Raw genomic sequence first — 18,615 nt, forward strand, 5'->3', positions numbered from 1 at the left:
TTCTCCCTCTCCTTGCATCTGCGGGACCTGCTGTTTCTGGTTGCACCGCTCCGTGTTGATTGGTTGGTGTTGTTCAAGTCAAATTGATTTAGCCGTTCACGGAGATTATAATGCTTGCCTTATACCGCCACTGTGGTGTGCCGTTAATTACCTATAAAATCAAGCTAATTCTGATGCTAAATCCATTTTAATTTCTCATAATTAAGTCAGGATTGGATCCTTAAATACCTTGGCGCTCCATTATTGTTGCAATCATTGTTGTGGCTGTGCATTTGGTGGTACATTGCTGAGCTCAATCTTATTATTGTTATTAGATTTAATTGCTCTAAGTGATCAGTTTGCAGTTGTCGGAAGAAGATGGACTTGCCTCGCAGTCATTTTTTCCCCCACTGTCCTTTCTCTCTCCATCTCTCATCCCAGAAAGAGGCCCTTTGAGAGATTGTGAGAGATGAGAGGAGATGAGGGGGAGGGTAGCTCTGCTTTACACCTCTGCAAAGGAGGGATTGCGTTTTTGTTGTTTGTTAGAGGGGAAATCAATTCTGTTCACATCATCACGTTTTGACAAGGCGAGACATTAAGTGCAGATATTGAGAAACGACAGGAATGGTTTACAGCCTGTCCTTCATCTTCTCTACTTTTTTTCGTTCTTCTGTCTTTTTCTCCACAACAAAATCAGAGCGCATTGTCTTGCTTATCCCTTTTCCCCCGTCTAAATCTTTCTTTTTTTCTCTCCTCTCTTTCTCTGTTTTTCCTTCCCCCTGAAAAGGTAGGGAATGATCCGCTTCACTTACCAGCTGACACCACATAAGCTTGCTCGTCCTCGGAGACACGAGCCTTTTGTTTTCATGTGCATTATGATAATTATGAAGGGCCACAGCTCCTCTCCATTTTCATCACACGTCTAATGATACTTACATTTTTTGTCAGGAGTAACCACGGAAAAATAACTCTTGTGAAAGAGTTTATTCATGTTTGTTTTTCACCCTAACCTGACATTTAAAGGGTGACAGCCGAAGTGAAAGGAGCACAGAGTGTGACAGCCATTCATGCAACAAAATGTGGCAGAGAGGCAACAGTTTTTGGTTAAGATTACAATAAAACTCCTCATCTTCACTCAGCCAGAAAATGTTTAGCTAACATATAATGTTCATTTATTTGCTATTTGGGTTGATAATTTGGCTCTTTAACCCACATCTTGTCACCTCGCATGAGAGGCCGCTCGAAGGACCTTTGACCTTGCTCATAATTACACAACCACCGTCGTTTCACTGCAGCAATGGCAGTCATGGCTGCCCAAGTCCGATGGCACACCAGCCTCCTCCCCGTGGACTGCAGCAGGTTTTCTTGTCATCCTCGCCTCTCGCTCTCCCTCTCTCCCTCTCCCACTCTCCCTCTCTCTTGTCAGTGTTGCTCCTGGCGAAAGGCTGATACTTGATATTCAGAGGATAGCAGCTTTTGTCTCAGAGATTTAATCAGTGGCTCTGCTCCCACTGCAGAGGAGAGAGGGAGGGAGGGTGGCGGAGGGGTGGCAGGAGAGAGGGAACGAAAGAGAGATGGAGGCAGAGACTGTTTATGTGTAATGACACAATAACAAAGCCTGCCTGTAAAACACAATCTGCAAACTGTGCTTTTGAAGGGGATTTTCAGTCCAGGATTAGTGTCAGGCAGAGGGATATGGAAAAGGAGAAGAGAGAAAAAGAGTCAGGTTGATGTGATAGACAGGGGAGGTGATTTTGTGTATGTGTGTGTGCAGTGGGGGTTGAATTGTGTGAAGTGTGCGTTCACGCGTGTGTGTACAAATTCATGTGTTTTGAGACTGTTTTGTATTTATTTAGCTGCACAAGTTAGCAGCTGTGTGGGCACAGACACATTGTGCTCTCAGTTGTAAGCAAAATGGGTTTAAAGTTGAAAAATGTAAGTGAAATATTCGGCTGCAGAATGACCAAATGTTTCTTGTGAGGGTTTATGTTGTTGGTTGGTTGATAATGGCTGGCTTGATGACTGTGTGAGACTGATAATGGAGAGCTACCGTGTTAGTTAATGCACCCATCATCTAAAAGCCTCTCCATTTAGTTCTACTTCTGACTGTTAGGACTCGGGGAGCAATGTTGTCTTTAAAGGCCTAAAAGAGCTCTTAAATTTAAATGACAGTCTTTTTTATCAAGGGCGTGTAAAAGGATCTCAAACACAGGTGTGCACGTGTGTGTGTGTGTGTGTGTGTGTGTGTGTGTGTGTGAGTTTGTTTGTGCATGCACGCCCCCGTGTTTGTCTGAGGGAGGGAGAATGACAGAAAAGTGAAAAATGTGTTATTTGTCCATTTGGTGTCTGAGTTCTTTTGCTAACCTCTGTCAGTCCTAACATCCCACTTCGACCCTTTACTGAGTAGGTTTTCGGTAAAAAAGTGACTATTCTGTCTAAGCATTGGTATGTTTAATACTAGCTTTGTTGTTTTTTATCAAAGAAGATGCCATCCTCCTCCCGGCCCTATATAGAATCAATGGAGGCTGGGAGCCAGTGAGCATGGCTAAATAGAAATATTGTTCAGGGGAAGTGAGATGTGAAAGGAAAAGTGTCAGGAGATGTGTGTGTGCTGTGTAGGTGCGACAGTATGCATTTGTGTGTGTGTGTTTAAGTGCGTGTGTTTGCGAGTGTTCGGGCGGGTGTGCTTTGCTATTGTAACCCTGCTGATTGGATTGTGTTTGACAGATATGGAGTCTGGAGAGCGGCTGGCCTCCCCTGCGCCCACCCTGTCTGCTGCTCGCACCTCCTCCCCTGCGGCCTCTTCCTCCTCCTCCTCCTCCTCTTCTTCCTCCTCGTCATCCCCTGCTCCCCACTCCAAGAGCAGCCTGGCCCCGAGCCCCTCAGCACTGGGATCCACCCTCAGCACCTCTGGTAAGAAACACTTTTTCTCCTTCTGTCAATCTTCTGTCTCTCAAAGACCAAAAAAATACCAGAACACGCTGCAAACAGTCTCTATGTAAGCATAAAAACATGTCAAATATGGTCACCTTCATGTCTCGATAGCATTCACAATCCTCCTCATTTCTTTACCATGAAGAAAGAATGAGTTTCCTCCAGTATTAATTATACAGTTATTTTGCAGCCTGTGTGAATACACCTCTCTCCCAGCTACAAAGATTTTTTTTTTCCTGACAGCTTGGGTTGCAATTGAAAAGCTGCTGCATTAATGAATCCCAAACAATTAGGGGGCTCTTTTGTGTGAGAAACACACACATGCTTCGCCATGTCTCCTGACAACCTTCAGCTCTCTGGCTCCAGCTGCCTCAGAGTCAGGCTCAGCACGACACTGTGCATGCATGTGTGTGTGTCTGTGTGTGTGTGTGTGTGTGTGAGAGAGAGAGAGAGAGAGAGAGAGAGAGAGAGAGCCTCTGCCTGCATGATTTAACATTTGTCAGCCACTCAGTGTCTAGTCAGCCCTGTCCGGCATCCAGACTCCTTTCCATGTATTGGTCAAAGCCATTAGGCAAAGAGAAGTGTGTGTATATTTGGTGTTAGTGTGTGTGTGGGTGTGTGTGTTAGTGTGTGTGTGTGTGTGTGTGTGTGTGTGTTTGCATCTCTGTGTGTTTCTCAAATATCCCTTGTGAGAGTGAGTGAATCATTTGCTCATACTCTCTTTCTCCTCATTTCTTAATGTCTTGCTGTTTTTTCAAAGGCCAACTACACACACACACACACACACATGCACACACATAAACCAAGATTGCACAGAGCAGGGAATAACGTATCCAGCTTTCTCCATGATTGTTGTCTTTTCTTTCCGTTACGAGAAGAGGAAGAGAACGAAATAAAGCCCCTTGTTTTGTCCTCCATCTCCTCAGTGTTGCCCCAAAGAAGAAGCCATTAGGAGCATCTCCTCCTTATGCATTATACATCCCTCTTATCCCTCTGTGCCATTACGTGTGCTCAGATTTTCTAGATAAGCGATTTTGGACTGAACGTCAAATGAAATGCTGAGAGGCAGGCTGTTAGCTCTGAACTTCTGCTGCGCTTTGTGGGAATCAAGGGAGCCAATTCTTATTCATTTCATGCAATGTCTTGTACGTTGTGTGGACTGTATGTCAAACAAGTATACACACGCACAAATAAGCCAAAAGAGTTCAAGTCTATGGTGTCGCTTTCCCACATCCGAGAATCATAATTAAAAGGAAAAACATTCCCAATCAGAACAACAAGAATATGTCAAGTGTGTTGTGTAAGCAGGTAACATCAGTAATTACGTATTGCAGAGATATAGTGTCATCACAGACTGTGCAGGCATTGATTCAAGGTCCTTTGCCAATGTGCCAATAACACTTAAGAAAATCTGACAAACAGAAAAATGAGCACGGATTCTCTGTGTGTGTGTGTGTGTGTGTGTGTGTGCGTGCGCGCGCATGCACATGTACGCGTGTGTCATTGATGAGGATATCACTCGGAGAATAAAAGCTGATCGGCGCTTGTAGCACTCTCTTCTTCGGGGATCAACTCACGGATGCAATTAACTTAAATCTGTCTGTGGAAATTTGATTGACTGCAACAAACAACAAATTAATCCCCCTTCGGCAGCATCCAAACATGAAAAAAGCAGGCGGTGCAGTTTGTCAGAGTGGAGGAAGGATTGAAACAGAATGAGAAAGAGGGCGAGGGAGCGAGAGAGAGAGACAGAGACACAGAGTGAGGAAGAGAGAGTAGGTAATCCTAGGTATGTCTTTCCTGTGCTTCTGTCTCGCTTCAAATTTTTAGATTTAATTATTCGCCTTCTGGAAGCCTGCATTAATATTGAAAAGGCATTTGCAGATGCCTAGAAAGGGAAAGGGTGTGTGTGTGGGGGGGGAGAGGTGGGCACCCCAGGCATAAGTGAATGCTGTGGCTGGCCTTTCTGGGGGTTGCAATGCAGTCGTTTATCTTCGTATCCACTAGCTGACGCTGGCAAGGCGGCCTCTACATATTCAGCATATTCTAATGACATTCAAAAGGCAGATTTTGCTGTCTGGTGGTAGAGAGGGGCCTTGAAGGCAACACAAAGGACTATACTCTCACACTGCTGGCATGCAGGCAAGGCTTTGTTTCTCACCACATAACCACAAACGGTTTGATTCTCACTTTAAAAACAGACTCTGAGATGCATCTATAGAATCATGTTCATTTACAGTCTACCTCAGTGTTTTGGTATAGAGTACACATAACTGGCCCTACTGTGTCTCCCTCTGGATAATTAGATCCCAGACTGCATTAGTTCAGAAAACACAGTGCTCCAGTGTCACTCTGTTTTACATTTCTGTGGTGTGTGCAAGTGTATAGTAGTTTGACATTTCCATCCGCACTGTGTACAACGCTTTCCTTTTCTTCAGTCATCACTTTTTCTTTTTTTTGCATGTGCATTACCTGGCTTATGCGGAGGCATCAAGCAGGCTTGCTCTCCCTTTTTCTGGAATAGAAATTGAATTTGCATGAAATATGCTCACACCAAATTGCATCTGACTCTGGGAGGAGGTAATACGTGGCAGTCGACCCTGCCAGAAATGATTGTGCTCAGGAAAACGCTAGACGATGATGATGTTGATGAAGTATTCTTCTGTGCTGAAATTGAATGCCAAAAGGAGAGAAGGAGGTTAGCTTTTTACACCTTATACACACACTTCTTTTTCTCACCAACAACATCCAGTCTTTGTCACAGAACTCTAAACTGAAGAAATATCAATACACAAATAGTCGTACCCTATGCTCAAATTGGATTATAGCGAAATGCTGTAATTTGAATGTAAATGTTCTACTATATAGACATAAGCGTCATGCTGAAGCAATAGTCAGTCCGTCATGCTCAGAAACAGTACGGCTGCCTCTTAAAATTAGGTGCAATGTGCACTCAGTGAAAGCTAAATCTGAAGTTAATTCTCACACACATAGAAGTCGGTTGTTCTGTATTTATTTCTTCTATAGTCAGGTGGATAAGAAGCGACGCCTTCAAAGCTGTTTAAGTCTAGTTTTCACACACTGTCGGTCCTTACATGAAAAGAGCTCAGTGAGGTAATTTAAGAACAGTGTTCTTGGTCTACATAAATAAACATATACAAAACTAACAGTAGGGCAATGAGTTGTGCTAAAGGTGCAATAAACAACTGTCACACCAGTTGTACACTAATGTCACTTCATGTGCACTTTATGGAAGAAAAGATTTGTTTAATATGTACAAATATAAAATCAAGTTAGAGCTGAGTATTTTTAGACACTAAAGTTCAAGCTGAAATTCAACCCCTGTATTGAAATATTCTTTTATTCCTGTGATATAGGACTTAAGTCAGTATGTGAAACTGAAACGGCAGCTTGAAACAACACAAATACCTTTAAATACTATCAACCACCAACAAGAAAATGTGCAATTTTTACAAGTCAAACCCTCTCTGTGTTAACGAATCAGCATCTTACTTACTGTTAAAGAAGTAGGTCAGGGACACTCAACTTTTGCCCTGAGCCATTTTTGCAAAACAACAAGAGGCTAGGGGCCAGTTTATAAAAGAACATTAACACAAATTCAGACAAATGTAATAAACATTTAAAGGCCTTTAGCTCATCTTTCTTTGTATTTTTTATTTTCAATGTAATTAACTAACCGACATATTAACTTAAATTATTAACCAAATTAACTTGTTACACGGATTGAAACTGGGCATGCATGACAGATAACTCATCGCACTGTGATATACACACTTGTCCTCATCTCGGTGTAACTTTTGCTTCTTTTCAGTTAATAGTTGTCCTCCCTGCATAGCTCACCGTCTGATCCTACTGCATTTATTTTGCACAGTCTGAATGGCCATCACACAAAACCAGCATTCTCTCAGTTAACCGCCTTATTTTACCCGTCATCCAAAACTGGCACATCTGTCAGCCAATGGATAATAATGAACCTTTACTAATTGGTATAAACAAACAAACAAACAAAAAAGGACACCAGTGCGAATGAATTAATTTTCATTGTGAATTAGAAAATGGTGGGTGGGCTACCCGACACCTTAGCCAGAATTGGCTGGTAGGTCGTAAGTTGATTATCACTGAAGCAGGTGTTTATTTGAATTTGAATTTTTAATGGAAAGGCTGAAAATTCCTTGAAACAGCATTTATCCTTTTAAAGAAGAGATAGTGTGTTTATTAAAATGTAATCATTCAAAAGTTGAGGACATATCTCCACTTGTTGCTCTGTATCACTGGCCACTGTGTCGTTATACACAAGTATTTGTTATGCATTGCATCTGACACCATTTCAACACGTCCTCCTTGGTTTGGATCTATCTCAGGCCGTCTGTTTGGAGCAGCAGGAGAGCAGCCCTTCATTGGCTCCACATTGTCAAGTGCCTTCCCTCTGGTCAACCACCCAGCCTTCGGAGCCATTTACACTGCCGGAGCAGGCAGGCCTGAGTTCGGAGGCCTGGGTTCACTGGGCATGTCAGCTGCTCTGGCTGCCCACCCCCAGCTAGGAGCCCTCTCTGGTAAGACGGGGACTTTTGAGTTTTGGGCAGCACTTTGGCTAATGAGGAAAGAATCTTTAATCCTCTTCTCTCCTCTCCTCACTAACAGAGTGGTGGCGAGCTGCTGAAGCCCATGGACGGGGAGCTGCTGCTGCCTTTCTCCCTTCTTTCATTGGCTTCCCTCCATTCTTCACCCCTCACATTCAGCCCAACCACAGCACCAGTCCTGTTCAGATCAGGATGCCCAGCAAGAATAGCCACACCCCATCTAAAGGTACAGTGCACACTCGGATGACTCATTAATCGATAAAAATGCTTATTATGATAGACTAATAGCAGGTGATTTCAATCTGTTTTAAATTAAACTTCATCATATCTATATAGTCGTCAACATTGCCCTATCATATGTATTATGTAGGTGTTCATATGTGTATTAATTGCTTTATTCATGGCACTTTGCACTGAAAATAAACAAACTCACCTCTATTTCCCTCTCTCCTGTCTCCTCTCCTTCTTCCACAACCAAAATCCACTTTTTCCAGTGATGAGATTTCTTCTTTTCAAGACACATTTAATGACTTTCAGCCCTCACTTAGTGATTCTGTCAACCTCTCTCTCCTTCCTTTTTTCTCTCTTGTTCCCTGTCGTAATCTCTGTTTCTTGCACTCTTTTAATTTCACAGTATCTTTTAATTTATCTTTTATTATGTAAACCACTCATGTTGGGCTTGTGCCTCGCGCAGGCAGCATGTTTGATGAGATACATGTATAAATCAATATTTTTCTTCTGCAGTTCGTTCCAGATATTTCATTATCCTGCGTAGCAAAGTTCTCTGCAAAGATGGAGCTGATTAGTGATACAGTACATCTGTTTTGTGTTTTCTAGGGGTGAATGGGGCAGTGAATGGCAGCGGTGTCTGTCCTCCCACCACACAATCGGGGAGCTTTTCTGTGAGTCCGGCTCCTGTTCAGACATCTACCAAGCCAACCAAAAATTCAGACACCTCCAACAGTCATCGTAGCAGCCCTCAGAACAATCCTGCAGAGTTGGCAGAAAAGCCAATTCAGAAAACTAAAGAGAAGGTCAGTCCAGAGAATATTTTTGTATTTACTTATCTGAATCGATCTGTACAGATTGTGAAGCTCCTTAAGGCAAAATGGGATTTGTCATTCTGGGCTATAAATACAAAAATAACTCAAATTGACATGTGAAATGCACAAGTTATGCATTATACAGTGAGGCTGATTCATGCAGTTTTCTTTTTCTCGACTCAGAAGCCACGAAAGAAGCCGGCAGACACTTGTGTGGCGAGCAACAGCGAATCAGGCACATCCTCAGACAGCTCGAGTGACGGGTCCCTCAGCAGCGATCTGGAAGACCTAGCAGAGGATGATGAAGACGATGATGATGACGATGAGGATGACGAGGAAGAGGACAAACAGAGTGAATTATCAGACTCAAAGAAGAAAACAAAGGTAAAAGAGAATAGTAGATAATAAATACGTTTTTGGTCAACTGAAAAAAATTACATATAGAGAAGAATGTAAAGCAGGAAGCTGCCGGGGTATTTGTAAACAGAAATGTAATTTATTGGATTACAAAAGTGTAATCTAATCTGTCTGCTTTCAGATTACTTTTGGATTACTTCTGAATCAAATAAATTGCACCTAATACGGACACAAAAAATTGAGTTCCACAAATCTTCTTTTTTCTCTTTTATACATCTCATATAAAATGCAAATAAAATGCATTTCGCATATTCAGTACGTACAGAGAGTAAAGTCAAATTACCCTTACAAAAACAGTACTACAGTTGTACTATGTGTATTCTGCAATACGTGGGATGCTGTTTCTTTCATGTACGTTTTTATTAAATGGTGCGTGTAGGACGTTGCTCTTGTAACACACAACACGCATCCTCCATTTTCAATGTCAGTATAAATTACACATTTCTAAATTGAGATATTTTAAAGACGTAATTAAAAATGTAATGAAATGATCCTTGACGGTGAAACTATTCAAATGTAATCTGGCCATTTTGTGAGACTTACTCACATAAAATCATACAAGTTACAAAGTAGTGAAACTGGTTCTCTGCCTTCGTCAAGGGCACTGACCGGAGAATTAACCTAACTGACACACAAGCACAGGGAGAACATGCAAACTGCATACAGATTACATGTAATTCGTTACTACTCAACCCTAGAAGCAGCTTGATCTCAGTGCCTTTATTTACTAAAACTCCTTGTAACAGTTCTTCATTAAATTTCATCTGCAGGTTTTGACATCAAGCACTGGAACTGCAAAAACTGACAGACCACTCTCTGGGGAGCCCCAGGACAAAAAGGTCTCCTCCAACCCCCCAACCCTTGTGCCCTTACCCTGCTCTGTCTCCCCTCCTGCCTTGTCCCAAACCTCGCCGCTGGCCCTGCACAGCTCCAGGTCCCGGACAGAGGGGCCACAGCAGCACTTCAGTGTGATCCAGTCCACCGGCCTGGCTGCCAACTCAAAGCCCCTGGCACTCCTCGCCCAGCCCCGTAGGGAGTCTTCACCGTCTACTTCCCCTATAGCCCTCACCACATCTCCTAAGGCACTCTCAAGCACTGCTTCTCCCAAACCTCCAAAACTGCTGCCCTCCGCCTCCCCTCAGCACCTGCCTCTCTCCCTCTGCTCCTCCCCGAAGCCTCTCTCCGTCCCCTCTCCGCCCCGTTCGACTCTCCCGCCGTCTACCTCCCCCAAACCTTTTGGTTTGACCTCATCTGTAACTATCTCCAAGAAGTCCTCGCTGAAGCCACCTCGGCACTCTGTTCCTGGCTCTGCCAAAGCCAACAAAAGGAAACAGCTGGAAGCTTCACTAGCGCAGATCAATGAGTTCAGGCTCAAACAGGTAAGCCAACCTGATAACAACAGTTTTTACCATAGCCACACAGTAGTTTGCATAAACACAGTAAGCAGTGAGACGTAGACAGGATAAATTTAGCTGCGCAGTCATCTTAAATGAACAAAGTTATTCCAAACAAATTGACAGTAATGAATTTATCCACCAGAGCTGAATGTGCAGTTAGATTTGCAGTTTCTCTCTTTTTTCTTCATCACCATAACCAGCACCTCGTTTAATCCCGTGGCCATTTAGACCATTTATTTAACGCAAGATCCAAGCAGCTCACAGACAGCTACAGAACTGTTAGTGGCAAGGCTGCACACTCAATTTAAAAGTGAAATCTGAACATTGACTATTTCATTTTCTCATTCACAAGAGGCTGGGATTTTGTATCAGAGATAAACATGCTCCAAAGGGCCTCTTTAAAATTATAACATCGCCTTAAGCAAAGTCTCACAAATGTAGTTGGGCATCATAGAGAATATTTGTTTTGTGTAGTTGATTAAGGAGGCGGAAGTTGTTTGAGTAAACTTGTGGGGCGCAAGGATTTGACATAGAAAAACAGCTAAACATCGAAGACATTTAGATGTGTTAATAGCTTTTACCAAGAAATGTTTCTGTTCATACATTTGATGTGGCGGTCTTGAGTTTCTGTGCTAACACTGGTTAGAGGAAAAGAGTTTCAATTAAGTGATTATTTTGTCATGTGCTGTTGTTCATGACTATATTTTTACACATTTCATTGCTAATAAGTAATGTGTAATGAACACTAGAGATGTTCAAAACATGAACTCTGCAACCAATTCTCACTGATATCCTCCAGCCTTGTAGTGCTTAGTGCCTTGTTAGTGTCAGTTTATTTAGTACTTACATGGGCTTTTTTCCCCCAGTTTTTTTCCTGTAGCAGCTTATTTGATTAAATGTGTTAGCTATTAGCCAGTTCTTTTCTCTCTAACATCTTACTCTTGTGGATTTAAGTGTCCATCACACTCTCTCAGCTGGTAGTTTAACCTAATAGCTGCTATAGGCCAAATGTGTTTTATCAAGTTCAAACTTCCTTTTATAAAAAAGCATGCTAAGCACTACGATCTCTGTGTTGGTGTGTTGTTCTACAACTTTGCTTAGTGCTGCAAAGATTAGCCTGTTGATAACGTGGTGCTTTTACTTTCATTACCACTCTGTCTGCACACATGCTATTGTATTATTCATGTTTTTCAATCGGTTCAGATGAAATAGCATAAAAATTGACATTTTTCTTTGCTTTTATTCCTCAAATCCCTTTTCCTCAGATGAAATATGAATGATAGCACAATAATCAATAAGCTAAACCTTTTGAGATCAGCTTATTCTGTGAAAATCATTTCCCCTTTCCTGTTTTACCAGTATAGAGAAGTTTACAACGAGCTAAATTCCCCCTGTGGTTTCAGCACTGCTACTGTATTTCATGGTCTGTGAAATTGATTTGTTTCACTTCATATCACATCCAGTTGAAAGTGCAATGTTAAAGTCTAACCTGCCTTTGCTTAAACACATATTGAGCCAAACTTATCATCAGTGTAAAAGAGGCAAACATGCTCAGCTGCATGATAATAATGATGACGGAGCTTTTCAAATGTGCAGACGAGTAATTACAATTTTAGAGAGATACTCAGTGTCTCTTTTTGTGAACTTGGCCGAGTACAATGCCTTTGGTTATTGCATTTATGTTCTTTTTGTTTCTCAGAAAGGGGCTTAGACACAGTTAACTGTACCAGTGTTCGGCATTGTAGTTTTGTCACCTGCTCAAACAATCAACAGTGATGTGAACTGACAGCTAGAGCAACTCTACTTTGTCCCATTTCTTTTCTAATTTTTTCCAAATCTTTCATTGTTCCTCCCATTCTGCCGTTCCCTCGCCCTCCCTCCCCACTGACTCCCTGCCTTCCCTTGTTTTCTCCCTCTCTCCTCCTCCTTCACTCCCAGACTCTCATGTCCCAAGGGCAGACGTTCCCAGCTGAGCTAAAGAAGCAGCAGCAGGGGCCAAACAAGTCTCCCAAGAGGACGTCTCTGTCTTCATCGCCATTGCCACCCGCTCCGCCTCCTCCGCCCCAGAACAATCACTCCAACCTCTTCCTCTCGAGTGCCCTGCTGGGGCTCCCTGAACCCCACCACCCCAATGGAGTCATCCAAAGCACCACTCAGGACGCACCTTTGGCCCTCATCACCAAACCTCGCAAAGACTCTGCCTCTCAAGGCAAGTCTCCTCAGTGCGACCCCGACGCTGGGTCGATGCCTGTCAATCTGAGCACAGGGGCGAGCAGGACCCAAGCTACCGCCCAGGCTGGGGCTCCGTCACAGCCTTCCACTACCTCACCCCATGCCACAGGCCATGGATCCAGAAAGAACAAGACCCCGAAGGGTAAAGGACAGACACCAGGGCTGGGACAGGGACAAGGACAGGGACAAGCAGACCCTTTAGCTGCCTGGAAGGGCTTCTCTCAGAACCACCTGGTACAGTCTCTAGTAGATTTGTTTCGTGGCGGAGAGTCCGGGATTGGGATTCCTGGAGTTAGTATCCCTGGAGTTGGAATTCCTGGAGTGGGGATCCCTGGGATGTGTAACCCCACAGCTGGTCTCCCGGCTAACAAGGAATCTGATGACTCGGGAGATGATGATGATGATGAGGATGACGACCTTGAGGAGGAGGAGGAGGAGGAGGATGAGGAGGAGGACTCAGATGATAGTCTTTCAGGTTTGCACCTTCTAGTAATAGTACATTTCACAATTTAATAATGAGCTGACCATAAAATGTTTATATCACGGCTGCAACCAACAGTTATTTTAATAACTGACTGCTCTTTTGATTATTTTTTTCGATTAGTCAATCAATTCATTTTGAACTACCAACTCCTTACCTGCTTTGTGTCCTGGACTCCCATTTCAGAGTCTGACAGCAACTCAGACAGCGACATCTCTGGGAAGAGAGTGAAGGAGTTAAAGCTGCTGCCGTCTGGATCATCTAAGAAGGAAATGACTCCCCGCAGGCTAACCAAAGGCCAAGAACTACTGAACACCTCAACCAATCACACCGCCACCAGCTGCTCCCCTCTCAACCTACAGGTCATCAAGAGTCCCACCATTGTCACCAGCTCCAGTGCCTTGGCCTATCACAGCTCTCCAGGCTCGTCCTCTTACAGCCTGGCCTCTCCGTTAGGTAATGTGTTTGAAAATCTGTTCACAGAAAATGAAAAATGAGGGGTGAAGGATGGTTTTTAAAGGATCTCATATTAGAAAAGATTTTTTTAAATAAAGTTGTGATGTGCTGCAGAAGGAAATGACTTTAGAGATTTAAGAACAGACTTTGAATAAATGCAAACCAAACAAAATGCGACCTTTACTGCTTATTCTGCCGATTCACCGTCATACTGTGAACAGCAGATGTTTAATTTCCCCGCACAGGCATATACAGTACAGAAACACTAGCTTTGTTTACCAAAGCAAGAACAGCCCATCATCCTCAGATGACTGTGAGAAGGGATTGTTACTGTGAGGGAGGTAGGGAAGAAGGAGGTTGGTTGTGATGACCTAACCGGAGCACTGAAGTCCTGTAGGTACATGCCTAAGAGCCCTGACAACTTGTTTGGCACGGCAACCGGGTTAATCTCCGCCTTCTTTCAATGAGAGATTATTCAGATCAGACAAAATAGGACGTATGTGTAGCTTGCCAAGAATGTTTCAAGCAGACATTCCAGTTTTTCCTCAATTATAAGTTGTTGTTTTTTCCTCTTCTGCTTATTTTTTTTAATGTCCCTCCTTTAAAATCCCCTTTATTCACCATATTTTGTCTTAAAAAGGATGGAATTTTACAATATATATCTATAAAGGCCGCTTTTTAAAAAGATTTTTTTCTGAACTAGAAATCTCACCTTCAGTCGTACTTGCATACACCGAACTTTACAGCTTTATTCCCACGTATATTCTGAAGGTTTTTACAGAGGGGTTTGTTCATATATCATTCAAAGCCTAATTTATGTAACATTTTATTCCTAAAAACACGACGAAAATGACTTTTTTAATGGATTATCTTTCAATCAAACATTTTTGATTGATTGAGTCTAAAAACCTTTGACTCTAATATTTCAACAAAATGAAATGATAATTTTGAACCTGGCTTTCAATGTTAAAATGTTTTATCTGGAAATGTCAGCAAATTAGCACATATTTTATTAGATAATGATACATTTGCATATTTAGACATTCAATTCCAGAAAACGTGTAATACAAAAATAAGTTTTTTTAATGCAATCAACTGGGCAATCTAGTAGTTGCATTTTTTTTTTACCCGATTTAACCTGTTGTGTCTCCCCTTTACTCTTATGGTCACGTGATGCTGGTAAAGAAATGCCTCTTTGAAAGCCCAGTGCTGATATATGTTCTTGGTTATCTATTCAGTTCAGGGGCTTTGACTGCTGCTACTGTATATGTATGGTTACCAGTCATAAGCCGTGCTGTAAAATTGATGGCTGAACTCTGTCTCCTCACAGGCTTAGGGAAGAGGAAGAGGGTGATGGATGAGAAGGAGTTGATGATACCTCTGGAGTTGGGGTATGTACAAGAGTCTGAGAGAAAGAAAGCTCTCATGAAGCAGTTCACTTCAGAGAGTGCTGAATTCACTTTCATGATCACATCCTCACAACCTTCACAATTGCACGATACACACTGTGTTTCTGAACAACACTGCTCTTTTCTTCATTCTTAAAAACCCAGGTGGCGGAGAGAAACAAGAATCAAATCAATGGCGGGGAAGCCGCAGGGCGAGGTGGCCTACTATGCCCCGTGTGGCAAGAAACTAAGGCAGTACCCAGATGTGATGAAGGTACTGCGGCCTCACAGCGCTGCAGTTTAGTTAATGATACTGAAGCAAATGTTTTGAGGGATACAGATGAGCAGTTTGTAACAGCGGTTACAGTGGGAATCATTATTTAAGATTTATTATTGAAGGATATTTATGCTGATATTGCTCATCCACATTGCTCAAACAAATGCTTGTGTATCAGGTTTTGTTGTGTGTTTTCTCTGCTATTGCCCCTGCTGCAATCCACCCCCACCCCCACCCCGCTTTCTGTGACCCTAATAGTGAGAGATGATGTTCTTAGATCCACTTCTTGTGTCACTTTTCTCACCTCTCCTTCCCCTAAAAAAATGATTAATGGTTAGTGTTGGGATGCACAGCCTCAGCCCCTATTTGTACAATATTTCATAGTCTATAATCTTTGTTTACTTCATCAAAAGCTCAACTACACTAATCGTCAGAACCGCTGTTGAGTGTAGTGGCCCAAAGAGAAAAATTTGTACTCATTCACTCACTCCTAGTCATTCAGAAGGCAGTAAAAAGCCACAGATAAATAAGAAAGGGCCTGAATTGTGCACCCCAAGGTCAGAACCGTTTTTCTCCCCTGAGAGCTTTTGCTCTTTTTTTGTCCCCTGGCTTTTATAATGATTAGTAGCACTGCACAGATGCTCACTGTAACCTAACTCCCTCCAATCTAGTCCCTTCCCAGTTGCTTTTCAATGTCGCTAATTTCGCAATTTTTTTTCCTTGCCTAAACCAACGCCATTATTATTTTCTCTTCTGTAGTATCTATCCAGAAATGGAATAAGTGGCATCACGCGCGATAATTTTAGCTTCAGTGCAAAGATAAGGGTTGGTGACTTCTATGAAGCCAGAGAAGGACCCCAGGTGACTGCCTTTCATCTCTCTCTGTCTCTCCCTCTCCCTGATCCCTGTTCATCTTTTTCATCTAGCGGCAGGCAAAGCTCCATTCAGCAGTCACTGTCAGGACATGGATAGGAATCAACCAAAACCCTCACTAGTCCTAGTTCATAGACCTCTCACTGTGCATGGATAAATGTAATAATCAGCTGACATTACTTCCACAGGTGACCAGTGATATATGCCATGTTATGTGTGTGTTACACAGAGATAAAAAAGAAAATAGACGTGTGTCTTATTGGAAGCAGAATAGAGAACATACTTGGTGCTGAGGGGCCAGAGAGAACTAGATGATACATGACAAATCAGTAAATCTTTTTTAATGCATCGGTTAGCCAGCTTTTTAGTGTGTTATTGTAGAAAATATAATAATGTATCATACTCTACCTCCTGTTGAATACACTCAGATCAGTCCAGCTAATGATTGAATTGTCCTGTATTCACATGAAATGTCAACACGTTGTTCACTCTTTCATCTCTCACTTCCCCTTCCAATCTCTCCATCGTTACTTCCCTTCTCTCTCTAGGGTTTACAGTGGAGCCTGTTGAAGGAAGAGGAGGTCATTCCTCGTATTTTGGCCATGGAAGGTCGTAGGGGTCGCCCCCCTAATTCAGACCGTCAGTCAGCAGGCGACGGTGCCAAAGTTAGCCGACGGCGGAAGGGGCGGCCGCCCAATGTGGGCGATCCGCTGGTACCCGAAGGCCCCAGTCCCAGTGAGGTCAAACTTCTGCGCAAACTAGAGGCTCAAGGTTAGCGGAGGAAATGAGCCCTGAAATATGTTTGTCATAAGTGTGTGTGCCATTAATCAACCAGCATTTGTTCAGATAGCAGAGGCCAAGGAAGGAGTTGCTGTTTTAATACATTTTTTTAGTATGTAGAGAGGGGTGTTTTTTCTGATTCATGCTTGTTTGTAAGATCATCTCTCTAGTAACAGAGATACTTTTTGAGATGAATTGCTTTTAAAATAGCCAGTAATTATAATCAGTTATACCCTTGCAGAAATTTTCAGAAGTATTGTTTATTGCTTGACATGTAGCTAAAAATACAGGATCCAGAAGTACCAAATATCTCAATTCTTCATATTTTCAAGAGAAACGAAACAGAACAAACAAAAGGAGGAATATTGAAGAAAACAAATAAATACCTTGCCTCAGTCTCATCTGTAGGTTGGCATATCGACACAGCTTGTCTCATAGGCAAGAGCATTAGACAATGAAACAGAAAACAAAAACAGAAACTAAATAAAAAGATAGCATTTAAATTATAATACCCTGTCTCAGTCTCATCTGCTCGTAATAGGTTTACATCGATTAAGTCTCATAAGCAAGAGCATCTAAAACGTATTAATTAAAACATGTAAATACATGTTAAAAAGAAGGCAGGCCAGCCAAAATTGCAAATGCATAGATAAGTAATGACAAATTCGGCATGGTTTGTGGAAATTATGACAAATCTCTCATCACCACCTAGTCCTTACTCCAAGGGTAATACTGATAGATTTGCCAAATAGGAAAGGAAACGCTGCCATTTGAGTAAAAACGTTCTTTTGATCCTCTTAAAGTATATTTAATGTTTCTTAATATAGGTAATCTAATATAATAGGTATGACACTATATCTTTTAGATAGCAGAATCTTTCGGCAAGCCACACTTGTTGTGAATGGAGTTATATTGCTTTGTTTAGTATTCAAGAATTAGGACAAATTATTTAGTAACCAAAAATGGCAATTTTTTTTTTACAAGCCCCAAAGAATTATCTCAGTCAAATGTGCTTGATCAGGCTATAACAACATTGAGATATTGTCCTGAAATGTCCCGTTACCTGTGCAGAAATCGCTCGACAGGCCGCCCAAATGAAACTGATGAGAAAACTGGAAAAACAGGCACTGGCGCGTGCAGCCAAAGAAGCTCGGAAACAGCAAGGTAAACTCCAGTCTTTTTCCTGTTTGTTGTTAAGAGCGCAGGGCGGCAAGTTTGCAAGCATTGTTTTTTTGTTTGGTCAGTTGGTCACTTCAAAGCACTTTGATCTATATGGGTGATGTATGAAGAACAGCAGCAGGGCCTCTGGAGACACTCACACTGCTTATATCGCCTTTGTTTGTATATATGTACATATTTATTTTCATCGCTTTACAGCACAAGCTTTAATCTTCTTTCTGCTCTAATCTTTATTGCTGCTGTGCTGCTGCTGGTTTCAAACATTATGCTCATACATTTGTTTTATTCCTATACACGACGTCAAAGATAAGCAATCAAATCAACAAACATTCACAGGACTGTGTGCTTAACTCTTACCTAAACTCACAACTCAAACCAGAAATGTTATTCTGTAGAGCTGCAGCAATTAATTGATTAGTTGTTAACTTTCAAATAATACACAGACTATCGCAATAATCCATTGATTGTTTTGAGTATTTTCTTTAAGAGAAAAAGATCAAAATGATCTGATTCCAGCTTCTTAAATGTGTATATTTTATGATTTCCTAACTTAGCCTTTGGAGAACACCGATCAACAT

General features: G+C 42.1%; 1 protein-coding gene across 11 annotated transcripts in view; it reads left to right on the forward strand.

The window, feature by feature from the left end:
• The window catches only part of baz2ba (bromodomain adjacent to zinc finger domain, 2Ba), a 69,102-nt gene that overhangs the window by 33,938 nt on the left and 16,549 nt on the right, over positions 1-18,615 (forward strand). For 6 of the 11 annotated variants that reach the window (XM_084381874.1, XM_084381880.1, XM_084381877.1 and 3 more), the window contains exons 3-15: positions 2,707-2,892; positions 7,296-7,487; positions 7,576-7,740; positions 8,352-8,548; positions 8,741-8,941; positions 9,745-10,353; positions 12,310-13,078; positions 13,271-13,540; positions 14,871-14,931; positions 15,094-15,202; positions 15,965-16,066; positions 16,627-16,849; positions 17,930-18,022. In XM_084381874.1, coding sequence (XP_084238000.1) covers positions 2,709-2,892; positions 7,296-7,487; positions 7,576-7,740; positions 8,352-8,548; positions 8,741-8,941; positions 9,745-10,353; positions 12,310-13,078; positions 13,271-13,540; positions 14,871-14,931; positions 15,094-15,202; positions 15,965-16,066; positions 16,627-16,849; positions 17,930-18,022 — 3,175 coding nt within the window. In that variant the 5' untranslated portion in view covers positions 2,707-2,708. The remainder of the gene's footprint in view (positions 1-2,706; positions 2,893-7,295; positions 7,488-7,575; positions 7,741-8,351; positions 8,549-8,740; positions 8,942-9,744; positions 10,354-12,309; positions 13,079-13,270; positions 13,541-14,870; positions 14,932-15,093; positions 15,203-15,964; positions 16,067-16,626; positions 16,850-17,929; positions 18,023-18,615) is intronic. The other 5 variants (XM_084381879.1, XM_084381881.1, XM_084381875.1 and 2 more) reach the window with 1 other exon arrangement.

The sequence above is a fragment of the Pagrus pagrus genome (assembly GCF_965226575.1).
Source record: "Pagrus pagrus genome assembly, chromosome: 1".
Lineage (NCBI taxonomy): Eukaryota > Metazoa > Chordata > Actinopteri > Spariformes > Sparidae > Pagrus > Pagrus pagrus.